This window comes from Atta colombica, unplaced genomic scaffold (genome assembly GCF_001594045.1).
Source record: "Atta colombica isolate Treedump-2 unplaced genomic scaffold, Acol1.0 scaffold311, whole genome shotgun sequence".
Classification (NCBI taxonomy): domain Eukaryota; kingdom Metazoa; phylum Arthropoda; class Insecta; order Hymenoptera; family Formicidae; genus Atta; species Atta colombica.
Window position 1 is genome coordinate 330,650 of NW_017259417.1, and position 14,462 is coordinate 345,111.

At 31.3% G+C, this 14,462-nt stretch overlaps 3 protein-coding genes across 3 annotated transcripts; 2 read left to right on the forward strand and 1 right to left on the reverse strand.

Moving 5' to 3' along the window:
• Window positions 1-306: 306 nt before the first annotated feature.
• LOC108690318 (chaoptin) lies at window positions 307-8,063 on the forward strand. Its single transcript, XM_018197547.1, has 16 exons — window positions 307-510; window positions 1,124-1,412; window positions 1,683-1,853; window positions 2,407-2,882; window positions 3,054-3,273; window positions 3,344-3,651; window positions 4,086-4,310; window positions 4,367-4,588; window positions 4,865-5,033; window positions 5,262-5,794; window positions 5,980-6,174; window positions 6,242-6,526; window positions 6,607-6,729; window positions 6,793-6,906; window positions 7,187-7,422; window positions 7,699-8,063. Exons 1-16 carry the CDS (start codon window positions 508-510, stop codon window positions 7,982-7,984), a joined length of 3,855 nt encoding a protein of 1,284 aa, XP_018053036.1. The 5' UTR covers window positions 307-507; the 3' UTR covers window positions 7,985-8,063.
• A 127-nt stretch (window positions 8,064-8,190) lies between these two features.
• On the reverse strand, window positions 8,191-9,477 carry LOC108690315. Its single transcript, XM_018197543.1, has 4 exons — window positions 9,361-9,477; window positions 9,029-9,275; window positions 8,488-8,702; window positions 8,191-8,400 (listed from the first exon to the last, which is right to left on the reverse strand). Exons 1-4 carry the CDS (start codon window positions 9,475-9,477, stop codon window positions 8,191-8,193), a joined length of 789 nt encoding a protein of 262 aa, XP_018053032.1.
• Window positions 9,478-12,508: 3,031 nt separating this feature from the next.
• On the forward strand, window positions 12,509-14,331 carry LOC108690321 (small nuclear ribonucleoprotein-associated protein B). Its single transcript, XM_018197551.1, has 3 exons — window positions 12,509-12,599; window positions 13,146-13,680; window positions 13,988-14,331. Exons 1-3 carry the CDS (start codon window positions 12,597-12,599, stop codon window positions 14,098-14,100), a joined length of 651 nt encoding a protein of 216 aa, XP_018053040.1. The 5' UTR covers window positions 12,509-12,596; the 3' UTR covers window positions 14,101-14,331.
• Window positions 14,332-14,462: the final 131 nt, after the last annotated feature.

The window sequence follows — 14,462 nt, forward strand, 5'->3', positions numbered from 1 at the left end:
TCGAAACAGACGTATCGTTTTTATATATAATAATATATAGATAAGAAAAATTTTATAATTCGCCTAAATATATGGTTGTTTTAACTATGATATTTTCTATCAATCTTCTATCCATTCTTATATCACTGTGCGCTGCTATATCTAAATGAAAAGATGAAATTAAAGCTTTTATGCGAAAATTTGAAATAATATCGGAATGTCAAAATTGAATGTGATAGTCGCGAAACTGTTATTCTGACTATGCGGTTTAAATATACTTATAGACATCAACGAGTGGATTCTTAAATGGCTTTATGCACACAACTTTCGATCGCTGTCTAATGAAATATAATGTTGATAATTGGGTAAAGAGAAGCACTGAGACTGTCAGTGTGCACCCGAAGCCCTATCGCGCAAACAACAGCGATCGAATGTGTCTGTACCGCGTACGATCAGTTAGTGTTTGTTGTTCGATGTTTGCGAAGGAATACAATATACGGAAAGAAGCAGAGGACAATCTAAAAGAGCATGGTAAAATTCCTATTTGTAACTCGTCTGCGAATGTAGTCTTCATTAATCGTATTACAGCTATTGAAGATTTCGGCAGTACTTTGCATAAGGAATAATCATTATTAAAAACAAAGAGAGACAAAGTGTACTGTTTTGAAAGTTTAAAAGGATGATATCTCTTTTGTATGAGAGATTATAAAAACACAATAAGATTTTCATATAAGGAAAGTTTATTGAACTTTCGAAGCAAGAAAAATGAAATGGATGGCAAAATTATGATAGATTGTCACAAATGAATAATTATAATAATTAAAATTATACACATGATATTTGACGTGAACTGACGCTTAGAAACCCAACCTTCAAGCATTCAAAATGATAATGATAAATGTAATAATGATTTGTTTAATGTGATTAATTGTGCAAATTACAGGTATTTCTAATAATTCGTATAATATTGAGGCAGCACGTGTCAATACATTTACTCATCGCATCATCTTTAAGTAATTATTAATGTTTGGAGAACTTTACATATATTTGGATAGAGGTTTTACTTATAACAAAAAGAGTGTGTCTGTCCTTACACGATGTCACCTTTGAAGCGAATCCAATATACGGAATCGATGATTTGCAGAAGCTTTTTACTTTGGTGAAGATCGCGTACGCTATGCTGGTGATCACCCTGTTGCTAATGATGTGGGCGTCCATGGCGCGGATGCACGAACTACCGGTCCACTATCCATCGTGTTTCTTTAATCCGCTTTGTACTTGTTCGAAAGCCATGCCGGATCTTGGCAAAGTAGCATGCTACAGTGTACCGATGCCACGAATACCGCAGCCGATTAATTCATCTAAAATGTATATGCTGCAACTGGAGAACAATGGGCTGAGGGTTCTACAGCCACAGTATCTTATGAATACTGGTATTTGATTGAATTAATTAATATTACGATTCATAAAATGAAGAATCACAGACTACATATCATGTTATCTTTTTTTTTTCAATTTTCATTACAAATATTTCACATTTTCATTTCATATTTTTATATGATTTAAAAACAGTATTTTTACTTTAATAAAATATTAAATGTATTTTTAGTTGTAAAAATACATTTGATCTACAGATATGTAAAGAATAGATGATGTTTTTTTTCCAAAATAATGTAATGTTTTGTATATTTTATATATTTTAGGTCTCTATCAACTACAGATTAAGCATAATCCTCTGTCGGATATTCCAGAAGAAGCCTTTCTAGGTCTTGAGAGATCATTATCGATGCTCGACTTGTCCTACAATCAACTTGCAAGCATACCGAGCAAATCATTTAAACATTTACAAAAACTGGAAGTTCTCGAACTCACAGGTATTCGCTATCGCTTTTACCGAAATAAATCAAATATAATTGTACCAAATTATAGTTTTGAAAAATCTATTGACTCTCATAATAATCTAAAAGCATAATATCATGTAGAAGATTACTAAAGTTTATAACAATTAAGAATCCGTCGATTGATGTATTGATTCGAGTCAACCGTAGCGAGTTCGATTCTCCCTACTGTCACTCACTCAAAGCCATGATAACGAAGCTACAATGATGAGGGATGAGATGTAATAATTACAGTTGACATGATCTCAGAATTTTAATCTCCGGGCTCTAGTAATAATTTTACATACAATCTTAATTGAATAAATTTTTAAATAAAAATGTACCGAATTTCTTAATCTAATAATAAGTTCACAGAATATTTATTTAGATTGAATACAAAAGAGATTAATCAGAATATTTATTTAGATTGAATACAAAAGAGAATATTATTATTTATAATAGCTTTAAAAATATTATACAGAAAAATTTATGTAACATAATAAGTAGTTGAAAAGTGAAAATATTATCACATGCATAATTTTGTATGCAGGCAACAAGATATCTCGCATTGTGCCGGAAAATTGGCGTGGTTTAGAGAACTCTTTGCAAATTCTACGTTTGGGAAAAAACGCGATTGAGAAATTGCCAGCCGATGCCTTCGTTAGTCTCACATATTTAGAGATCCTTGATCTTCGAGAAAATAGTTTGAAAGAGATCGATCCTTCGGTATTCAGGGATGGGATGGCTCACCTGACACATCTTTATTTGAATGACAATCAACTGACATATGTGCCGTATATCCAATTGTTTTCATTGAAACGTATGAAGGTCCTTGATCTCAGTTATAACAAAATATCGAAAATGCTGCATGTTCAACAAGAACCGGAGATCAGGAGTATACAGATGTCTCTGGATGTATTGCAACTAGATTATAATCAAATCGAAACTCTCGCATCCGGTGATTTTCAACATTTTTACAAGGTCAATCACACATATCTTAGAGGCAACCCTTTGATGACTATCGAGGTATGATAATAAATTAAAAATTATATATAATTTGATAAGATTTAAATCAAACACATCACGAAATTGGAAGAATATTTAGAAATACTTAAGAAATTATATAGATCTTATATTGATAATATCTATTGAATAATAGCATTGATAGTTATATATATCGAATATTTGTAATTAAAGGAGGGTACATTCAAAGATTCGCGCATTCGTGAGTTATATCTGAGCGATTGCGATTTGCTGGAGATCAACTCGGCCAACTTAGTCGGCTTGGAATCGTCGCTCGAGTTATTGGACGTGTCAGGAAATAATATAACTATGCTTCCTAATCATCTATTTCAAGAATTCGATCTTCTGCGTACGCTTATCTTCCGCGAGAATCGTATCAACACATTTTCGCCAAGTAAATAGTGCATATTTTTTACAATTAATGGACACAAAACAAGCATGATCCTCATGATGTATATTTTTAGCTGAAGTTTTTAGTGGCTTCCAATATTTGTATAATTTGGACCTCAGTGGCAAGCAGAACAGCATGATTTCCCTTCAAGACCTACGACAAATGAGAAATTTGCGTTTCCTCTCGATCTCCCGAATGCCACAGGCAATCTTATCAGCGAATGATTTTCTAGAATTTGGTATGGATATCAAAGAATTACGAATAATTAATAGTAATCTGAATACGATAAAAAATCACGCTTTCATGCACGTTCGCGGAATCAAATATCTTGATTTTTCTGAAAACTCGATATCGACTATAGATGATGATGCTTTCTCAGAGGTAAATTTTTTATTTCGCTTATTACATTTTCTTAGTTAGCTAGAACTTAATATCCCATACAACATAGAATTTGCAGCAATATCGCTGCAAAATTTCTGCATTATTGTTACAACATGCAATGCTGCAACAGTATTGCTGCAACTTTTGTGCAACTTTGTGCTATAGGAGTAAGTTAAAGGAATTAAATCTTTATAAAAGTTAATTTGTAACATTAAAACCGATGTTCATAATTTATTCTTATTGTTTAAGATTGTTTAATGTCTTAAAATGCAATACGAATCTGGCTTATGACATCTTAATGTCACCATGCTTAAGTTGGTCTTAGATATAAGAATCAACTATGAATACCGGTTTAAATGTTACTATATTATAATAAGAAAATTATATAAATAATACAAAGTTGCCTAAATTTTTTTTGAAATATTTATATATAGGTGGGCTATTCTCTTTTAACATTAAGGATGTCTCATGGTCTCTCCTCCTCAATTTCTGAAATACCAAATCGGCCATTTAAATCGTTAACAAATTTACAGCATCTTGACCTTAGCAATAACAAGATACGATCTTTATCTGCTACATCTTTTCATTTTTTAAAAAGGATAAAACGCATTGAGCTTCAAGATAACGAAATTGATAGCATACTGAAGGGTACCTTTCAGGTAAATTTCTTCTTTGTATAACATGTATCTTATATGACAAAAAATTATTTGATTAGGGTGACATCCATTCAACTCTGGAAGAAATCAACTTCGCTTTTAATCAAGTGAGAGATTTGCAAACTCATACATTCATCGATTTGTCGGCTTTAATGACAATTAATCTGGAGGATAATACTATCGAGAGGATCGAAAAACGAGCCTTTATAAATATGAACCGACTTAAATATATCAATTTGCGCGGCAATAAGATTAGAGACATCACCGATGAAGCCTTTCAAGTAATTTAATATATGCATACAGGCTAAATCTTTGTTAAATTAAAAATCAATTTAGAATTAATTAAAAATAAAGATTCTGCCATTTGGATTTTTAAAATTTAATGCAATTAAAATTATAATTTTTATTGTTAAAAAATAATTCTATAAGTGTTAATTATTTTGTATTCGTTCTAAGTAAAAATTCAGTGATTTAATTTATTTATATTTTGACAAATTAATGATTTGAAAAGAATACTTTTATAATAATATATATTATTGATGAAAATATTGTTTTAGAATTTACCAGATCTTGAGTTTCTTGATCTCGCATATAACAATCTTAATGAATTTGACTTCGCCTCATTCGATCAAGTGGGTACATTATCATCATTCAAAGTCAACGTTAGCCATAATGAAATTTCAAGATTATGGGTAAATAGCACCTCTTTCATATCTTCATCTGGCGGTGAGTTTACAATCTTTTTACAATGTTAAATTTCAAAAGGAATATTCAAAAGGAATTTTTCAATTTAGAAATTATAAATAATATAAAATTTAATTTTGAATTATTTCGTTTTATTTTATTTTATTTAAACTATTTAATATTATTTATTTTCTCTACTTATTAAACTGTTTTTATTTACAGCTATTATTATTTTTAAACTGATATTCTTAATTTCCACATTTCTTTTAGTTAGTGGTAATGTGCAATCGAACATCAAAGTTCTGGATTTGAGTTACAATAATATCTCCGATATTACGAAGTATTACTTCAAGCCGGTCGAGTATTCACTCACTCATCTGTATCTGTCAAACAATCAATTAAGAAACATCACTCAGGATGTCTTTGGCAATATGCCTCACTTGCAATGGCTCGACTTGAGACATAACGGGTTGATAGAGATATATTTTGATTGTTTGAAGAATACAAATAACTTGCAAGTGTTATTTTTCTCTTGGAACGAAATCACAGACATCCCAGCGGAGACTCTAAGATCCTTGAAGAAATTGCGCATCGTGGATTTGTCTCATAACAAGCTGAGAACACTGCCAGATAACATGTTTACTGACTCTGATATAGAGAGTCTTGATCTCTCGCACAATCAATTCACGAGACTGCCCGTTAAAAGTATGTCGGTAACTTCCACTGCAAATTTAGCAAATTTGGATATGTCCTGGAACATACTATCGGGGATTCATACCACCGACACAATATTCAGACTTAGAGTACGTTTATTACTCTGAGAATTCTAAGATAGCTACTTTTTTTATTAACTATGTCATTTAATTGTTTACTGCTAGTAATTATATTATAGATTATATTATGCGTATTATTATATATTATATAATATGTATATATTATAATATATACATTATATTTGTATATTTTTTAATGTATTATTTTTCAATAGGGTCTTGTGTGGTTAGATCTATCGTATAATCGACTTGTTAGATTAGACGACGGCGTATTTTCTGATTTACCATATCTAGCTCATCTTGACTTAAGCCACAATAAACAACTTATTTTGGAAAGCCGCGGAAGGACGTTCTATGGTTTAGAGGACACACTTCTGTATCTTGGTCTGAGCAATATTTCTCTCTTAAGTGTAAGTATTTTATTATATTCTATACACAAAAAGCGTATAGAACAGTAGCATGTAATATGTAATGTAGATTCCAGAGTTGCCTCTAAGACGATTGCAAACTTTAAATCTGGCACATAATGGATTGGCATCGATTTCCCCGGAAATGTCGTCCAATCTTACATCTCTTCATTATTTAGATTTAAGTTATAATGATTTAACGGTGGTACCATTGATTACTCACACATTACCAGAATTAAAAACCTTCAATTTGGCAAACAATCCCATTACTGCTATTACAAATACTAGTTTTCTTGGTGTGGCTGATAGTCTCGAAGAGCTTGATATACGAAAACTCAGTCTGTCAAGCTTTGAAGTAAGATTGTATTTATATTTCGAATTTGCATGTCACAAATTTTGCAAAATCTCGTCATAGACACGAATCGATTTTTGTAGGCAGGAGCACTTTGCAAAGCTACCAAACTCCGCAAATTACACATTACTGCGTACAATATAAAGAATTTCAACTTTCCCAACATCCTAGAATATAACCATGGTTTAAAACATTTGCTCATTGATGTGAGTACTGGAATAGCGTACATATAAAAATTAGATTTACTGAACATATAATATTTGTAATAGATTCAAAATGACACCAATCTAGAGAAAGAAATGAGAGGGAAATTGCCTTATAAATTATACAAAATTACGTTGACTGGTAAAGCTTTAAAGACTATACATCCAGAGATACTACACGTAAGTTTTCATTTTTTAACTCATAATTAAAAGATTTTTGTGAAATTTTCGATGCATTTTTTCATGAACATATTTTTTATTTAAACGAAAATTTAACTGTTTGGATCAAAATAATTCTTATTCAGAATTAGTTAACTTATTAAATTTTATTTGATTTTTGATTACTACTGTAATAATTTTATATTATCATAAAGTTTAAATTTTAATAAAAGTAATTAAAGTCATGAATTGTATTTAAAAATATTAAATATTATTAAGTATATATTGAGTAACTTTTTAGGGTATGCGAAATCCCCATCTTCACTTCAATTTATACAATACCAGCGTGGCAATTGTGCCGCGAGAAATATTTAGAAACGCACAGCGTGTGCGTAATGTAACTGTAGAAATTCGCAATAGCGATATACGATCATTGCATAATCCATCATCCAGTTACAAACCGGGAGTACCAGGCCAGCGATTCCTTATGAAACTTCGATTAGCGAATAGTCATGTCAATTGCGATTGCGATATTGGGTATGATACAATAAAATCAAATTGTTATAGTAAAGGATAGTAAAAGAACATTGAATATAGATTTAAAAGAAACAAAGCATATATTAGTAAACTGTAATATCATTATTTCAAAATATGGCGATACAGAAGACAAATTAATACATTTACTTGATTTTAAAATTTATTAAGTTTTATTCTTTTTGTAACTTAATTCTTCAATGTTGGAACTTCATTATTGCTAATTAGCAAAATATTAATTGATCTCCTAAGATGAGCAATAATAATTTCTTTTCATAGCTGGATAGAAATATGGCAAAGGAAGCACAGACAATATCAAGAGGACCAATGTATTTCTTACGACGAATTCCATAATTTCGAGCGAGAGGAGAGCGATGAATTTAATTGTTGGGACAATGGTTGGGATGACGATATCCGCGAAACGTTCTGTCTGAACAAAAACAACGTATCGTTGTCAAATTTGTTAAAAATGGAGCTAGAATGTGGATGGGCCACGGCAAACATTATCGAGCTGAACACTATTTTCTTGGTGTTTTCAGTCATTTTAGCTGCTGTTTTGTATTAAGCGTCTTTTTCTCAATTTCATTGCCTTCTAGTCCGAATCAGTTCTCAAACTGATTCGTGAATTTTATCATATAAGGTATTGTAAAGAAATGATTGTTATGTGTGCTCATAAATTTGTACAAAGAAAGATTAAATCGCAATTAAAGAATTTCTGTAAGGCTAACACTATTATGATTTTATTTGTCTTTTACAATATAATATTGCATTTTAATTGCGCATTACAAATTTAGTTACAATACCAATTGCCATTTGTACAATTGGCAAAACAATAAAGCCAAGTATAAATATAAGGCAAACGTACACACTGAGCAATTGTATGATGAAAATTGTAAGTTTCACAGCTACTTGCTGAATATTCTTAGTTCTGCGTATATCGATTATCTTGTCTAATACGAATCTCAATATGAAAGAAAACATCTGGAATGTTTCAAGAGATACACGTTTAATCCTTTACTTTCGACGATTCGCTGATATAGAGGATTTAGAAAAGCGCTATATAATCACCTGAATAACAGGAACAACATTAATAATCATGTATATCAGTCCTAACAAAGATCGTGCTGTAGCCTGAGCCATTACTACAATCAAAGCAGCGAAGGAATATTCGGTACGTGGTGTACCACAAGATTCCTGATAGGTAGCTAGATACTCTCGACAATTGGAGAGAATGCTTTGCTTTGCTCTTCCTTCCTGAGGCTCGTCCTCTTTGAAAACATTCTCTACAATGTTACAACATAATTCGATTACCTAATGTTTGATTTGTACTTTTTAAAAAATATTTCTTATGCATTATGTCAACTTACAAATTGTATCATCAATATAAGATTTTAATTACACGTGTTTAACACAAGAATTAATGTTACAAACAAAGTTTTTATTACATAAAGAGATTTGTAATATCCCAATAAGTAACAAATAAAAAAATTTAATGATTACTTACTTGACTAACATAATTACCACAAATTATGATTATAATTTTATTAAATAATCGATTACTAATATGTAATGAAGTAATACTGTTATTGTATTAAAGTGTTATATTTACCTAATGTGTGATTAGATTTTCCACAATCCATATGATTGGTAATAGAAACACTATACGGATTTTTGTATTTCCACGAAACATATTCAAGTTGTTGAATCATATTTTTAGATGTGGATGTATCATATTTCTCGATATCTAAATTTTTAATCTCGCTTAATGTATTCGGAACTTCATTCGCATTGATCACGCCTATTGAAGATTGAAAAGACAAATTGTCTCCACTAGAACACTTCGATTCATCCAAAATCTTAGATAAAAATTAAATTCGCGTATTACTTATACTATTATCTTGCATAATAATTTTTTTAATATTACATGATATTCCTTTTTACTTTTCTGTACAAGCTAGAATTGTTTGCTCGTTGAGATTGTTCATGTTTAACGATAGGATTAATGGTGTTTAATTTGCAGGGAGCAACTTGAACAGTTTGCTTTTCTTCGACACGCATACTTGCGAAATTTACATAAATTATTTATAATATTTAAAATTACATACAAATTGATAGAGAGTGACAACGAAGTCGAATGAATTTTTCATTGAGCTTATCGAACATTCATCTTTCTATAGATCGTGAATGCAGCACATTTACGCGAAAAATAAAAAATTTACGCGGAAATTATTTTTTTGGCTGCAATGATACTTGCATTTTTTATATATAAAAAACAAATTAAAATTTTATCTAAAAAAGTATTCATACTAAGCATTTGTACATTTCTGAGTCTTGTTTCATATAAAATGATATAATACATATTATCTTGGATTTTGAACGAACCTTAATTAATTTATTCAGCAATTAATTTAATTGGTAAAATCATTTATGAAGCAAAATTTCTATTTATAATATATATAATGATCGTTGCACGTATCGAAACTGAAAATTAATAATTCTATACATATGTTAACATGGTATGTAAAACTGAATTGCTGATTAATTATAAATTAATTAATCGAAATTGCTCTAAAACTGAAATAATCATATAAATTATTATAAAATCTACAAAAATATCAGATTTTACAGTAATGATAGTTTCTTCAGTTTCTATTTTTTCGCATTTTCATTGCTTATAATTAATATATTAATAACATTATTATATTATATAATATATTATTTATTTTTAATTTTATATATGCATTATTTTATATAGATATAATTGTATATTTATATCAAAATACTTCATGATCAAACCAAAGAGAAATATGAGAGAGGACGTGAGGGACTTTCTCCTGTAACCGCAAAATATCGCCGTGCGTTACTGCTTCTAAAAAAATGAACGTAAACTACACGATAATGTCCATTTTTTGCAGTGCTCCTGATGAAATAAGGAAATAAAATGCTAAAATCGCTGAAATAACTAAAATCTATCGAATTATAATAGATTCAAGTTTCTCTCTGTCTATATTCATAGTCAAATCTTATATTTAAGATAGTTTTAAGTACAATCTTAAGATGTCATTAAACCGATTAGAAAACCGTCTTAACATCTTAAGACAATACTTAAGATGGTCTTAAAATAAAAACCAACTATGGGTATAGTCAACGCGATGTTGCAAACGCTTTGAAGCGTTTTTTAATTGGTCAGTTTGTAAAATTCTTTCTTCTACCAGGTGTACAAATATGAAATGACGATTTTTTTTCCCCCAAAAAAAACACGTTAAATTCGGAAGAATAATAAAAAGAGATTTATTCAAAGTATGCTCCATTGTTAGTTACACATTTTTCCCATCTTTCGGGCAATTTGTGGATACCACGCCAGTAAAAATCTTCCCCTTTTGCCGCGAACCATTCATCGAGCCATTTTTTCACATCTTCGTACGAACCAAAGCGCTGCTCAGCAAGTGCATGACTCATCGATGCAAACAAGTGGTAATCGGAAGGAGCCAAGTCTGGTGAGTAAGCCGCATGGGGTAGAACTTCCCAGCTGAGTGCTTCCAATGTGTCCCGAACTGATTTTGCCGTATGTGATGGAGTATTGTCATGGAGAAAAATGATCTTGTGTTGCCTCTTTTGGTATTCTGGTCGTTTTTTAAGCAGCGAACGGTTCAAATCGATCAATTGTTGTTGATAACGTTTGGTATTAACCGTTTCGTCAGGCTTCAATAGCTCATAATAGACCACACCCTTCTGGTCCCACCAAATACAGAGCATCGTCTTCCTGCCAAAGCGATTCGGTCTTGCAGTCGATGTGGATGGTGTGCCTGGGTCCCATGATTTTTTACGCTTGGGATTCTCAAAAAAAATCCACTTTTCATTCCCAGTAACGATACGATGCAAGAATGACTTTCTTCTGTATCGTTCGAGCAAAATTTCACATGTGTTTTTGCGCCTCTCCATCTGTCTCTCGTTCAATTCATGTGGCACCCATCTGCCGACTTTCTGAATCTTTCCCATCTCTCGTAGGCGATTGGAAACAGCTTGTTGACTAACGCTCAATTGCTCTGCGAGTTGTTTTTGTGTTTGTGAATCATCTTCATCCAGCAATGCTTGCAATTCCACGTCTTCGTACTTTTTGGGCGGTTTTCCGTGTTCCTTGTCTGCAACATCGAAATCTCCAATTTTGAAACGCTGAAACCATCGTTCACATGTTTTTTGCGATGGAGCATGTTCACCATAAGCTTCTCCAAGTAATCGGTATGATTCCGCAGCAGTTTCCTTCAAATGAAAACAAAAAATTAATGCTGTCCGCGAATGCTCCTTATTTGGTACAAATTTCGTCATATTAAACACAGCAACACAATATTATGCAAACACTTTTCAATCAAATCACTTTGCGCGTTTGATACTTGTTGATGGTACAATAAAATGGTGTATAATGTTAAATCTTTGTACTTCACACTGCATTGGTGCGCCATCTGTTTCTCAAATCGTCATTTCATACTTGTACATCTGGTAATTGGTCCATCAAACCCTTCAAAGCATTTGTAGCGAGACTTTGATCACAGCCTATGAATATCAGCTTATTGTATTGGGTATAAAGAGAGATCAGCGATGAGCGACATCCAATAAGAACTCTGCTTTATATCGAGCGATATTCAATAAGAACTCTGCGTTATGTGTAAAGAAGCAGAGCTTTCACGATTTAAAATGTAATGTAAGAAATTTATATTTGTTAATACTTTTAAAATATTTAATTTTAATTATATTAGAAATTTAAAAATAACACAAATATAGGTATTAAAATGTAGGACGAGTTTCCTAAAATATGGCGAATCAATCAATGCGTTACTAAATTACTTCATCAATTTGCAATTTGAATAAAATTGGAATTCTTCTAATTGTAAGCAAATATATTTAAATTTAAAGTTATAAAAAAAATTTAAATGAATAAAAAAAAATCAAGCTGTAGAGACCCTCCATTTTTGTGGCCCCCTGCCAATTTTGATTTGTGTCATCAAATGGAAAACACTCATTATATATTTACACTATGGATGCACTTTAAAGTACAATTGGATACAGTGCCGTGTTTGGCGGTTTACTTTCTTCATATCAGGAGAGGTTATGCGGTAAAAGTTCCGTGCGGATTTTTCACAACTAATTTTTGTGCTCTACGTTGAAAACAATCAGCCAAGATGGTAAGCAACAATAATAATCATTAATTCTTTATTAACGTAATAATCTTTAAAATTTTTCTCGACTTGTGATCCTTTTGAATTATTTTGCGTTTGAGGCTTAAACTCGCAATTCTAACCAAATCAAATGTTGGATTAATTTTCCAAGCAAAGTTTTTATAATAAATAAAATTAAGATATATTAAAAAAACTTTATATTAAAAAAACGAAGATAATGAATAAACAATATATATTTAAAAAGTATATATACGACAGGTCTTTTAAAGATAATAACATCTATTTATTCCGACAAAGTTGAGTACACATTAATGGAGCAAAATTCTGGGACTTTTTTAAAATACAGAGTTTTTAGCATAAAACATGTTTTATTGTTAATAATATTATTTTATCAGTATTCGTTCAACTTGATATCTAAATAATATAAATATGTCTATGAACACGCATATAAGCATACTGAATAAATTGTATCTAAATAATTTATTTTTAAATAAATATAAGATTGTTAATATAAAGATATACATATTTTTTAAATAACAAATTATTTTTCAGACGATTGGCAAGAATAATAAGATGCTACAGCATATTAACTATAGAGTTAGGATCATCTTACAAGATTCTAGAACATTTATAGGCACGTTCAAGGCTTTTGATAAACATATGAATTTGATTCTTGGCGATTGTGAGGAGTTTCGTAAGATCAAGCCGAAAAATACGAAGCAACCGGAGAGAGAAGAAAAACGTGTGCTGGGTTTTGTACTTCTACGTGGCGAGAATATTGTTTCTTTGACAGTAGAAGGTCCACCGCCTCCCGAGGAAGGATTGCCTAGAGTACCGATCCCAGGAGCTGCACCAGGACCAGGTATGGCTCGTGCTACTGGCAGAGGTATGCCCGCGAACGTTGCAGGTGTACCAGCAGGACTTCAGGGACCAGTCAGGGGTGTCGGAGGTCCATCCCAACAAATCATGACACCTGGCAGTAGAGGTCAGGTCTCGGCACCACCTCAAATACATCCTGGTGGGCCACCACGTATGCCAGTCGGTGGACCACCACCAGGCATGATGGGACCACCAGCTGGAATGATGGGTAAGATTTGTTTACTCTTAAAAAACTCCACGATTCTTGAGATATCATTATTTTTCTTTTCTCTTTATTTTTTTTTATAATCTACGAATAAGCATATGAGCAATTGTTTCTTCTTTTGCTAAATTCATATTTTAATATTTAGCATACATGATAATATTTAGCATATTTTTATTTTTTTATTCGATACTTATTAACAAATATTTTATAATATATTTAAAAGAAAATTTTATGATTTTTTTTAATTTATTAAGTACAATTATTATGGAATATGTATGTGTGTATGTATATATTTTTTGCGATTTTACAGGTATGCCACCCGGAATGCCACCTATAGGACGTGGTGGTCCACCCATGGGACCACCTGGCATGAGAGGTCCCCCTCCAGGTTTGATGCGTGGCGGTCCACCTCGCCCATATTAAATGCTAGATTATTAAAAGATATTTCATAATAATAATATTGTTACACGCGAATGAACTTGCTCAAGCCAATCCGGCACGAGCGTAACAATATAATTAAAGATAAGAAATTCTTTTGTAATATTAATATATCATATTCTTCAATCCTTGCAAAATTCTTGTGTGAATGTATAACAGTTTGATAAGATTAATTCATAATAAATAATAAAGATTGCTCAGGTAATGTTCATTATCTATATTCGGAAACTCATATAATCTCTCTTTTAGTTAAATTAATTGATAAAAATAAATTTATGATTTTAAACAATGAATTCTCTATGTCTCTGGAATAAATCTTTCTAATGGCATAACATTACAGTATATCT

Coding starts and splice junctions, on each gene's coding strand:
- LOC108690321 (XM_018197551.1), top strand. Junction 13,681..13,987: donor ACCACCAGCTGGAATGATGG/GTAAGATTTGTT, acceptor GCGATTTTACAG/GTATGCCACCCGGAATGCCA.
- LOC108690315 (XM_018197543.1), bottom strand. CDS start 9,477: ATGCGTGTCGAAGAAAAGCAAACTGTTCAAGTTGCTCCCTGCAAATTA. Junction 9,276..9,360: donor ATTCTAGCTTGTACAGAAAA/GTAAAAAGGAAT, acceptor TTTTTATCTAAG/ATTTTGGATGAATCGAAGTG. Junction 8,401..8,487: donor ATGTTGTTCCTGTTATTCAG/GTGATTATATAG, acceptor GAAACATTCCAG/ATGTTTTCTTTCATATTGAG.
- LOC108690318 (XM_018197547.1), top strand. Junction 2,883..3,053: donor ACCCTTTGATGACTATCGAG/GTATGATAATAA, acceptor TTGTAATTAAAG/GAGGGTACATTCAAAGATTC. Junction 6,730..6,792: donor TAAAACATTTGCTCATTGAT/GTGAGTACTGGA, acceptor TATTTGTAATAG/ATTCAAAATGACACCAATCT.